The 12,040-nt window shown below is 57.9% G+C and overlaps 1 protein-coding gene across 5 annotated transcripts in view; it reads right to left on the reverse strand.

Annotated features, from left to right (window-relative positions):
- Window positions 1-12,040, reverse strand: part of ABR (ABR activator of RhoGEF and GTPase) — a 194,515-nt gene that overhangs the window by 20,171 nt on the left and 162,304 nt on the right. The window contains exon 1 of one of the 5 annotated variants that reach the window (XM_040243822.1): window positions 2,451-2,638. The exons of the other annotated variants lie outside the window; for them this stretch is intronic. Coding sequence (XP_040099756.1) covers window positions 2,451-2,612 — 162 coding nt within the window. The 5' untranslated portion in view covers window positions 2,613-2,638. Of the gene's footprint in view, window positions 1-2,450; window positions 2,639-12,040 lie in introns of those variants that run through there. 5 annotated transcript variants of the gene reach the window in all.

Consider the following 12,040-nt stretch of genomic DNA (forward strand, 5'->3'; position numbering starts at 1 on the left):
GGGAAAAAAAAGGAAAAGGAAAGTAGAAATGTGAAGTTAAATGCAGAGAGCACTGGCAGAACCCACAAACTCAAATGCCACGTGTCTCCTCTGCTAAGCGCTTGCACAACAAGCCAACTGCCAAGTCAGAGGCGAGTGTAAGGCTTCAGCCCCAGGACTCCCCTCCGGGACAAACACAACCTCAACCACACCTCCCACCCAGGACCCAAAGGAGAGTCCGCCAGCGGTCCCTGCCTCCCCTCTTCTAGCAACTGCAGACTCCTGGGGCCAGAGGCTCTATAGGTTGATAACACTGAGCTTTTTCCATTCAAACAGATTCTTCAGCTCCAGCGCTGGGTCCCCAGATGAGTCACTTGCACCTCCCTCCAGCCTTCCTGAATCTTTTAGTTAAGAGGCAGCAGGAGGGCCACAGGTGTCTCTAGCATCCACAGTATCACATCCTTGTGGCAAAAAGCTGGATGAGGAGTTAATGAGGAGACCCCCTCCTGCCAGGCTGGGCAGTACCTGGCTCCCTTCCCCCACCCACCTAAGCTGCTGTCTGAGTCCAGCCCCCTCATCTGGCAGTGAGCCTACTGCACTGAAAAAAAAAAAAAAAATAGGTTAATGCAGCTGGGAAAAGAAAGGAGGTGGGCAGCAGGTCTGGTTCCACAAGCCTGCCTGCTCATCTACCAGCCCCAGGCACAGCAGGGTGAATGGATGCCCCTCTCACCCACGGTACAGACCCTTGTGTCCGTGATACTGACATACTTTGTCGCACAGCAGGGGCTAAGGAACTGAGTCATTCGCCCCACGGAGCATCCCAGAGCCACAGCCACCCTGCAGTTGTGCGGACACCAATCAGCTTGGCAGCCCAGTTTGGCTGGCCCGCCACCATTTGCCCATGGAGCTATCAGACACCAAAAGAGGCGAAGCTGGCTGAAGAATTCCTCAAGTGACTTTTTCGTTTTGTTATTCACTAATGCACAAGGGAAGAACTCAAAATCTGGAGTTTTTGGCTTGACAAACTGCCCTCTACCTGCTAGCCTTCTCCCCCGTCCTCCCCGCCCCCCGCAAAAGAAAGGGGGCAGGTAAACCAGAAAACCTCTGGCTGGCATTGGGCCAGGAAACTGCAGGATCCTTTTCTTGCCAACCTCTAGGTCTGGAAATGGACAATGAGCTTAGGGCTGGTGTCTGCTGGCCTCAGCAGGGGGTGAGAAGGGGGTCCAGGCAGGGGATGGCTCCGAGCTGCCGGGCACAGACAGCTGTCTCAGCACAGAGGGGCTCTGGGAGCCGCTGAGGCCAGCAGGGCTCTGCAAGTCTGGTCCCTGGAGAGGCTGAAGGTGACACAGGGGCCAGTTGCGGGCCAGCTCAAGTTGCTGCCCAGCACTTTCCAGGACTGATGTCACCTCTGGGAGGTCACGTATACCCCCCCCTGGCAGGGGATGAAACTAGGCAAGGAGCCAACAGGCCCCAAGATCACTTTCTCTTACAGGTGCCAGGAGCCTCTACGCTGCCTGGCAGTGAGAGTCTGTGCAGAGGGTCCCCCTTCGGAGCCACAGGAGGACGTGCAAATCCCCACCAAGTCACACAGACCAGCCCAAGTGTCCCTTATCACTGCCTTGAAGGACAGGCACCCTGCAACACTTGCTGAGGCGCCTGATTTGGTCTACAGTTATCAAGCGCTTCAGTGTGTGCTTGGCGCTGGTCTGGCTCTTGCTCAGATGCCCCATGCCAGGGCCCAAAGCCAGCCCCGAGGCAGCCTGCCCAGCTGCAGGACAGTCAGCTTCTATCTCGGATTTTCATCCCCACCCAAGGTCTGGGGCGACAGGCAGGACGGGCAGTCTGCCCTGGCATGGCTTGGTCTGAGCTGCCCGCTGGGTCAGGAAACCCCTGGCACACTGATTGAGTTGCCTGGTGCCTGGCTGGCACTGGGCCAGCAGGCCTCTGGGTGGTCTCTGAAGAGGCAGCCTAGAGCCCCCAGACCTGGCAGCACCACGACCTCCCTACAACCTCACACAAAGAAACCTCACACTGGCCGGTGGCACTGAGGCGTTTCTGAGGTTGCCTCTCAGCAAAGGTGCGGCCAACCCCATTCTGGACACAGGGAATTGGGTCTGGGCTGGGCGCAGTAGGGGAAACTGAGACTCAGGGGCCCCTCGCCTCTGCCAGTTCGTATTTCTGAGCCCACAGAGACTCCGAAAGGAGCCAGGCAGTCCTCTCCCACAGGAGACAGGCGCCCCCCTTTTCCTAAGGCAGGGATAGATGCAGAGAATGTAGGGGTGGGGGTAGCAACGGCATTACTCATATTGAGGCCACTTAGAGCCAACCCACAGCTCACCCCAGCCTCTGTCCTGGGACCCCACGGGCAGGCAGGAAGCGCAATGAGCTCCCAAAAGGGGATGCCCAGGGGCCCAGCACCCCCCACCGACCTCAGTCCCTCTCTGTCCACCCGCTCCGGCCCCCTCGCGCACCTTCTGGCGGAGGAGCTTGCTGCGCACACGGCCCCAGAGCCGGGCGCCGGTGTTGGGGGGCCGCTTGCTCCCCGGCTCCTCCAGAGGATCCAGGCAGCAGCGCTCCAGGGGCTCGCACACCGTCTTCAGGCTGCAGTCGGGCTGGGGCAGAACGTCGGTCATGCCGGTGGTGGCGGCAGAGCCGGCCCGACGACGGGCGACCCAGCCTGCGGGGCCAGCTCCGCTCTGGGGACTGGAGCGCAGGCGGCGGGGGCGGGCGGGTGGGGGTCGGAGCCGCTGGAGGCCGGCAGGCGGGCGCAGTTACTCGAGCAGGGCAGGGAAGCGCATGGTGCGGGGCGCCCCTTTCCGCTCCCTCTGCGTCCTCCCTCCCCGCAGACGCTCGGATTGCGGTCCGGCCAGGCTCCGGACAGGCGAGCGGGCTGCCAGCGCCGGAGCTCTCCGCGCAGGCAGCGCCCGAGGCCGCCGGGGAGCCCCCGCCCCCACCGCCCCCACCGGAGGAAGTGACTCAAAGGAGGCGCGGGAGGCTGCCCCCTCCAAAACACCCAACCTCCCGTTTTTAACTCTTGGCAGGCTGGGCCTCCTCCTCACCCACCCCGAGGCCCTCCCTTCAGCCCCTACTAAATAAAGTTTGACAAGCAGCGAAAGCAGCCAGTCCCTTCTGCTCTAGAGCCCGGGTTAACCCCTTCCCCACCAGACGGCGGCGCCCTGGGGCTGAGTTGTTTGAGAAGGAGGCTAGGGGAAGCCAGAGGGGGTCTGCAGTGCCAGGAGCCATCAACAGCTGCCCTTGTCCCGGGGCAAGGAACTGGGACTGCCCTGGAGCTCTGCTTTCCCTCCCCCAACTCTGGTCCCAGACGCCTCCAGCAATGCCAACTCAGGGATGGGGCCAGACCCGCATGGACTGGCACTCACAAACCTCCTCCTGTGTAAAGAATAATGAAGACCCCCTAGCTGGGCAGCTTACTGGGCATTTGCAGCCCCGAAGGAATTGGCTACTACAAGTCTTCTCTGGGGACCTGAGCGAAAAAATCCAAGGATGACACTGGTCACGGATGTCCAGCAAGAGGTGCTTCTTTCACGGTGCTTTTTAACCATGGCTGGTGCCCTTCACCAGAAAAGCCACAAAAGGGGCTGTGCTGCTAGGGGTGGAGAAAGTCCACTGACCGTTGATCAGTGTTCATTTAGCAAAAGGCCTGAACCCAAGATGATTAGGGTCCAAACAACCCAGAGGCATCGGGACGTCACACCCTCCGGAGCTTGACTCGGCAGAGGAAGGAAACCAGCAGTGCCAACCATAAGCCGAGTCCCGTGCAAAGGGCGTTCAAATATCCGCTTAGGTGGAAGCCTCATGACTTTTGTGATGTTGGTGTTACCGTTTAGAGTTGTGAGGACTGGGGCTCAGGGAGGTGAAATTCTTGCTTGAGGTCATGGAAACTCAGCTGGTAAGCGACAGGTCTCCTCCAAAGACCCTGGGGCTCACCACCACTGAAGGGTGGCTGGTTCTCTGGATTCGGGGGGTGGAGGGAAGTAGCTGGGGGAGGGGGAGGAAAGAGCTGGGTTAGGCCCCCAGAGCAGGTAGGCGGGGGCCCAGAATCAGCCCCTTGGCATCTAGAACACACCCACTGAATCTCAACCAGCACGCAGATCTTTGGGTTAACATCGGAGCCTGTGGTGCTTTTGGAAAAAGCAGGGGCTTCATCGCAGAGGTAACCAAGACCTGGTCATGACAAAGTGACCCTCACTGAGTTTACTAGGTGACAGGTACCTTGCTAACCCTCCATGTGTTCTTCACACCCTAACCCTTCACAGCTCCCCTGACCTTAGGAAGTATGTCCTGGCACCCTCATTTTTCATTTGAGAAAACTAAGGGTACAGAGAAGCTAAGCATTTCCCCAGACCAGGCCAGGCTGTGAAAGAGGTCTGGCTAGGCCCTCGCCATCGGGACGATGTTCTAGTGTGCTGGGGGCTGGCCCTGCACTGCCTTGTGCCCTGGTGGTGGAGGCAGGGTCCTGGGACTCTGCTGGGCTCTGGTTGTCCCTGCAGGGTGGCTGGATCAGCCCTCAAGGCTCCACTATTCACACCCTCTTCTGCACAGCACAGACAAGGCTGAGCTGCCAAGGCTGCACAGACCCTCTTCCCCTACTTGAGCCCAAGTTGCTCAAGCTGGTGCAGCTCAGTGGGGCCACAGTTTTCCCAGTAACCCCTGAGGGGGAGGGGAAGAGGCCCACTGAGGCAAGGATGTGCCTATGTTCCCTGGGGCCTGACCTACTCTTGACTGGGTGCTACCTCAGAAGAGAGTCTTCCTCTAGCCCCTTGAGGGGCCGGCAGCTTCCCCTCCTCCCCCACCAGCTGCACAAAACCCACCTCCTCCAAGGCTTCACTCATTCCTGGGGTCTTCACCTTTCCATCCCAGTCATTTCATTCAAGAGGCACTGACTTAGAGCCTGGCTATGTGCCTGACTTGAAATCACAAAGATGAACCAAACGCCTGTGCTTGGGACTTCCCTGGCGATGCAGGATACTTGGGTTCGATCTCTAGTCTGGGAAGATCCCACATGCTGCAGAGCAGCAGAGCCCCGGTGTGCTGCAACTACTTAAGCCCAAGCGCCTAGTGCCCATGCTCTCCAGCAAGATGATCCATCTTTGAGAAGCCTGATCACTGCAACAAAGAGTGGCCCCCGATCGCCACAACTAGAGAAAGCCCAAGTGCAGCAGCATAGACCCAGCATGGCCAAAAAAAAAAAAGCCTGTGTTTGATAAAGTTGACAGCCCAAGAGAGGAGAGGAGATGAAGGCTTAAACACCTCCAAATGGGAGACAGAGAGGCGTTCATACATTTAGCATGTATCAGCTGTACAACTACCACATGTCATACCCAGATGGACAAAGCACTGTCTTCTGCCCTCAAAAACCCCGTCTTGGGCCACAAGGAAAGCACAGATCAAGTGCCATGGAAGTTTAGAGAAAGGAGAGAAAAATTCTAGCCAGAGGGCATCAGGGAAGGCTTTCTGGAGGAGGAGGGGTTGGCCTGGGCCAGAAGGAAAAAAGGTCACCCTCCCCGGCTTTGTTCTGCACCCCTCAGCTGGTTGTGTAACTGGCTGGTAAGGTGCCATTATAATTGCTGACCATGCTCACCTGCTGCAGACACGTGGTCCATGCCGGGCACTGCCAGCTGTTAACTTCAGAATTGGCCCCTCGCTGCTTTCTAAGGTTCTCTGCCCTCTATCTGGGTCACATGCCACAGGGTGCAGCTAGGGGGATGCTGTGCAAGGCGTGTCCCCCAGCAGGTGTGTGGGAGAAGGGGGACGGTGCAGATCCTGTCCCCAAAGCCTTATACTTGTCTGTCTTAGGAACTCCAGGCTCAACACTTGTCTGGGTAAAGCGAGCTCTGATTGGATGAAAGATGGCCAACTGGTCTCCATGGTGACATAAGCGCCTTAGCAGATGGGTAGCTGTTGGGAGGCTCTCCCCTTGAGATGCTCATGTTTCTTTCCTCCTGGTGGGCTGGGGGTTCTCCTCCAGGGACAGCACAGATTTGCCTTCTCTTCCCCAAGCTTGACTCACTCCTTCCTGGAAGCAGTGGTCGAGGAGCAGGCTGTGGGGTCAGGGTGGGGTGGGGGGCTGTGCAAGACAAATGTTCCTGAGAAGTTCCTCAAAAGTGGTCGTCTGAGTTCTGGTCCCTCCAGCGCACCACAGACCCTTCCTCAGCTTCGCTGGGTGGGCTGGGCTCAGGGGGTCCCGGCCACCCAGGAAGTGACGGCACCCCCGCCCCCTCTGTCCACCCCACCACACCTGGCAGAACTGGCCTCTGAGGATGAGCAAGGGCCCCCTGTCTGGATAAACAGAGCCTGGGTGGGAAGGCCCACACGAACAGATGTCGCTGCCTTTGGAATTAAAAACATTCCTAGTAGACGGTCCCATCCTTCCTCACCCCCCTCCCCAGGCTCTCCGCCCGAGGAATGAGAGGGGCCGTCCCCAGGGAGGAGCGGACAGGACCTCGGGTTACCCCGAGGGAGGAGGAGACACCTGGGAGCAGTGACAGAGGCAAAAATCGGGCTGAAGTGATCAGCAGCGGCATCGCTGAAGAAAAAAAGGTCACCGGGGAGTAGCAGCAGCTGAGCTGTGTGGGCAGGCGGGGCAGGGACTGCCACCAGGCTGCCTTGGCGACAGCGAGGGGTGGGGATGGCTCCAGGCACGTCCTCCAGCCTGTGAACACGAGGAGGAAGGTTCTTTCTCAGAACCTTGCGGAGCTGCTGCGGCTTCTCTTGAGTGACCTCCTTTTCCCCACTGGAATAGCTTTCATCTTCCCCTCAGGGCAGGCTGGAACCCTGGTTCCCAGTCCCTGTCCTCCACCTGAACGGCTCGAGGGCAGGAAAGGGGGTTCGTGAGCGGCCAGCTAGACCAAGTCCACTGGCACCCCAGCATGGACAGCCAGGGAGTGGGGGCAGGGGAGAGCCCCCAGGGGTCACCTGGAGAGGCCAAGTGCTGGAGCTGGAGCCCGAGATGAGCCCGGGCTGGCGTTGAGATTGAGGACCGGGAGGGAAGTCCAGCCAGAGAAAGAACCAGCAGGGCATGCAGCACCCAGGAGCCTATGCAGAGGGCGTGTGAGTTGGCAGGGGGGTGGCACACCACAGGAGAACTAGGAGAAAGGGAGGCAGAGGGTCCCCTTAAGATGAATAGCTCGGGGGTCCCTGCATTCCTCATGTGTGTTCTCACCCTGTTCTGTACCCATCCTGACCCAGACTGTGGACTGGAAGGGCAGAGATCACCAGAGAAGGAGAAAGTGAGACGCGTTTACGTTTCTCCATCCTTTCAGAGCATCTGCTATGTTCCAGGCCTGCGTTAGGACTGGAGATGGTAATACTTTGCTCAAAGTCTCCAAGTAGCCAGTGGCAGAGCTGAGCCTAGAAGCGACATTTTCACTCATTTACCCAGTCACTCAGCACTGAATAGACACCCACCACATGCCAGGTAGGGAGGACCCAGGACACAGCTCACTTGGAGCTGTGACACTCCAAAGCAAGCCCTGGCTGCCCCACCACTGACCTGCCCTCCGAGGAGATAAGTGTCAGCAACTGAGGACTCTCCCAGGCATCCAGGCCAGGACTTCCGATCCTGAGTCCTGCCTGCTAACAGCGTGCACGGCGTTGCAGGTCTCTGAGCTCTGGCGCCTCGACTCTGTAGATAACTGGCTACTACTGGTGGCTTTAGATGGCCACCCAGGGCGGGGGTGGGGAGCAGCTTCTGACCTGAGGTGTTGGGACAGGGGGCCACCAGGATTCGAAGGCAACTGCTCCACAGCCTAACCTCAAGGTGTACTTCCTGTCTCCCAAGGCCCAGCCGAGTCACAAGCCAGTGAACATCACGCACAGCTCCCCATGCACTCTGCCCAGCCACCCCAGGCTGGTGTGTCTCTGGGATGTCTGGGGGCTCCAGGAGAGGACGAGAGAGCCACAGAGTTTGTCCACTGCCAGACTGTCCTGTTGGCGCGTCCCTGGCAACCCCGAGTGATTCTCACGGCACATTTGGTCACGGAAAAGGATGGAAAATCCACTTGAGCCTTTGGGAACATCCTGCTTACCTCAAACAAAACCCACCCAGGACAGAGTGGGCAGAGCACGCCCACCACACATCCGACCCATTCCTTACAGCACAAGTCATGATGTAACTCACGGCCAGACTGACACCCAGACCCCCTTGGCCACCTGCCTCCTCCTGCTCCCAGGAAGGAAGCGCCTGGCAGGGGGCGGGGGGGGGGGGGCTCCCACACAGCAGCGGGTGGGCAGAGCACTCCATGGGGCCTCCCAGGCCGTGTACTGAAAACATAACAGCCTCAGGCAGGAGGGTTTGAAAGGAGCTCAGGGACCCCTGAGCCTCCATGCTTTTTTCTCTTTCCCTAATATGAAGCAACTCTTTTTTCCCACCCAACACTGAGCTCCAAACAAGCAGAAGACAGTCCGAGGAGCCAGGGAACCAGGGAGTGAGTCCTGCCTGGTCACTGTGGCAGCCATCCCCTCTCTCTGGATGTAGTATTCATACCTGTCAAACAGGAGCCCGGACTGGACAAGTAGTCAGTGATGAATTTTTTTTTAAAGCAGAGGACACACCCTGCTTTCTTTCCAAATGAAATCTTATGCCAGTCTCCCTGCCCCCATCAATTAAGGGCAGAAGCAGGGAGCCCCTTGCTGAAACGGGAAGACAGGACTTGCCTCTCCCACCGCCTTTGTCCACCACTCCCTGCCTTGGGGGCATTTCAGGTCACCCCAGTAGCCCCCAAGCCTGCAGACCTTGAAGCCTCTGGTCCTTCTTTAAGCGGATGGACCGTTCCCATGAGAACTGCTATTCCTCTACCACGGCCACTGCCCCTTGCTCCCCTCCAGGGTGGGTAGATCTGGAAGCCAGGAGACTAAGGGCTTTTTAAGGAAACTTCTGGGTTAGAGTGCTGGATCTGAAACTCATGTGTTAGCTCTACTTTTCTCTCTGCTTTGACAAAACTCTGGGTCTCTGCTTTGCTGGTGTGGGTTCCCTTCGGCGGCCTTACAATAGGGTTAACACTTATCTCATGGAGTCAGTCTAGCTGGTGTTTTCTGGGTCACCTCCGCCCAGAAGCCAGCGCAGCTCAGCTCTTGCCTCCAAGAGTGTGAGAGGCTATGCCCAGCTTCCCCTCTGTCAGCCCACACGGAATGGGCTGTGCCTGGGGGTCAGACCCTCACAGAGAGCTACCACTGCCCGCACAGCTCCTGCCACAGCCAGGCTGGGCTGAGTGAGGGGTGGAGGTGGGCTCTGCAGCACCTGCAGTGAAGGAAGCCAGCAGAGACCACCTAAGGTGCCCTGATCTGCATTCATGTCCAGCTTCAGCCCTCACTTGGGGAGTCCTTGGCAATTCCCCCACTAAATCCTTTTCTCAAAGGTTTTGAATCAAATCAAAAGCGGGACCATCCTAGGAGGATAGAGTCACAGCTTCCGCCTGCAGGGAGGTTAGCGGTTACTGGGAGCATGCAGTAAGCCAGGCGCTGTCACTGCCAAGGACTCACCTAGGCCTCACACGGGTCCAAGAGGAAGCACTCGGAGAGGTCATTTTGCTCTTAGGTGGTAGAGGGGGATAAACCCTGAGTCTTTCACCTCTGAGTCTAGGGGGACAACACCCTCCCTTGGTTTGTTAAGAGGCGGGATTGTTTGTTTTCAGGGCCTGCCAGAATCAGTTCCCAAGTCCTCTCTGGATGAGTTTCTCTGCTGCCTCTCACCCCTGCCAGGTGGGTGGGGGAGTGGGCACCACGTCCGCCTGCCAAGGGGGCATTCCCATGCGGGGCAGGAGGGAGAGAGGAGACCCGAGCCTCCATCTGCTTCCTGCCCAACGCTTCCTGTCTCCAGAACCCACTTGGCAGAGCCCAGGCTCCCCAGATCAGGAACACCCGGGAGATGAAGGTGGCTGAGCACGGGCCAGAAGAGAGGTGGTCTGCAAGTTTGGGGAGGCCTGTGGAGAGCAGGATGGGCCCTCTCATGGGATCCTGGACCTGGCTCTCCCCCACCCCACCGCCCGCTCCAAGTACAACCAAGCCGTCCAGACCTGCTGTGAAGATGGCAGGTGAGGCATTGAACAGAGAATGGATCCGAAACAGCTCTAATCACCTGGGCCCTGGGAGGAGGAGGGGAGGGTGTTGGAAGCAGGGAGAAGAACAGTCCTGGTGCCTCCGGGCTGGCACAGGGTGATGATGGCAGTCAAGGGAGGGACCCCCTGGGGACCTGCTGAGAGCAGCTGGCAGCAGGGATCTAAAACACGGACTCTAGATGCAAACGGTTCCCAGGACTCGCACACCCAGCCCACTCTGGGGGCAGGGAGAGGTCCATCTTTCAGTGGAGAGCCTGGAAAGCCACACCCGGCACGACCACTGTGGTGTCCCAGGACAGGGAGCTGCCTAGGGCTGCGAGGTGCCAGGCTGGGCGTTCAGGGCTGGGATGAAAGCTCTGACTGCCCCTGCAGGCAAGGTTTTCTCACAGCTGCCCCCCATCCTAGTCAAGACCAGACACTCTCGGGGACAGGGCGCAACTGTGGCAGGTGTGCCCTGAAGGATGCCTGGGAGAAGGTGCCGAGGACCCACGGTAACACCCCTCTGATCATTCCACCCAGGGAGGGACCCAAGCATCTTGTGGTACCAGCTCTGAGGAACCAGAGCAGAAGGGGCTCCAGGTCAACCCAGCTAGCACCCCAGAGCCCAGCTCCCCAGGCAATAGAACTGGCACGCTAGACCCTTGGACAGAGTCAAATGGGGACAACAGACCCCTGGGGGACCAGAGGGAGGGAACTGGGCTTGAGCAGCCCTGGACTACCGCCCCAGCAGGCTCCTGACCCATGCTCACTCCCAACTCACGTATGCCCTGCAGAGCAATTGAAATCAGATGCAGCTCCCTCCAACAATGACCCCTTATTCCCAGCTCATCACTCGCTCTGGGCCTGACCACACCAAGCCAAGGTGAGCACGGCTCCAAGGGGACAAGCCTGGAACTAATTAGCCTGGGGTGGGGGCACAGGAGGGAAACTTCAGGCTGTCAGGCAGTGAGGACTCCCACCTTGACCCCCCGCCCCCTCGGAGGTTGGTTCATCAAAGCCCGTCTGGATCCACCAGCCTAAGAAAACAGATGTGGCCTCAGCCAGCCTAAGGCCCAAACACAGGGGCCACTCGCAGATGACAGCCTTTGGAGGCAAGAATGCTTTGACAAGCTACACGCAGAATCCCCACAGGAAGGTGGAGGACGTGGACCTGGTCCTGCTTGGCTCAGGCAAAAGGCTGACGTCACTAGACAGACTCTGTGCCAGGCCCTGCAAAGGGCCTCATGCACTTTCCCATTCAGTTCTCTTGACAGCCCATTTTACAGGTGAGGAACCTGAGGCTCGAGGTCAGGTAACCTGTTCTCCCAAGTAATGAAAGCTAGACTGAAGCCCAGATCCATCTGGCCTCAAAGCCCCTTCAACACTGACTGAATGATCCCAGTTCTCTTCTGCTCTCTTCACTACGTGGGGAGGTCCCGTTCATTCTTTGCATCCATTGCACAGTGCCTGCCACTTAGAGGGAGCTCAACAAGCAGAAACGCAGGGATAAACTAGCGAAAGCATGGATGTGCACTGACAGCTCTTTCAGTGACATTCCATCCTTTGAGCCTCATGTCAAGCCTGTGATAGAGGCAGCATGGGGGTAATTGTCCCCATTTAACAGATGAAGAAACTGCAGCCCCCAGAGGTCAAGGGACCTGGATGCTTTTTCCAACTCTCAGTCCAGGGTTCTTCTCACAATGTCAGGGTAAACCGCACTCCACACTCAATCTTTCTAAACCACTGACCAAAGGGAGGGCAGCCAGGTAAGGAAAGGAGACAGGAGGAGACAGGCCCTATCCAGGGTGGGGTGGGGCGAGGGGAGAGAAAGCGGTGGGGCAGCTCTTTTCTTTAACTAGAAGAGGCTAATGGTGAGCAATATAAGCTTTCATATATAGAATGGATAAATAAGAAGGTCCTACTGTATAGCACAGAGAACTATGTTCAACATCCTATGATAAACCATCACAGTATAAATATATTTTATCACTGTTGAACCAAAAAGT

The sequence above is a fragment of the Oryx dammah genome, unplaced genomic scaffold (assembly GCF_014754425.2).
Source record: "Oryx dammah isolate SB20612 unplaced genomic scaffold, SCBI_Odam_1.1 HiC_scaffold_8, whole genome shotgun sequence".
In the NCBI taxonomy this organism is placed as follows: domain Eukaryota; kingdom Metazoa; phylum Chordata; class Mammalia; order Artiodactyla; family Bovidae; genus Oryx; species Oryx dammah.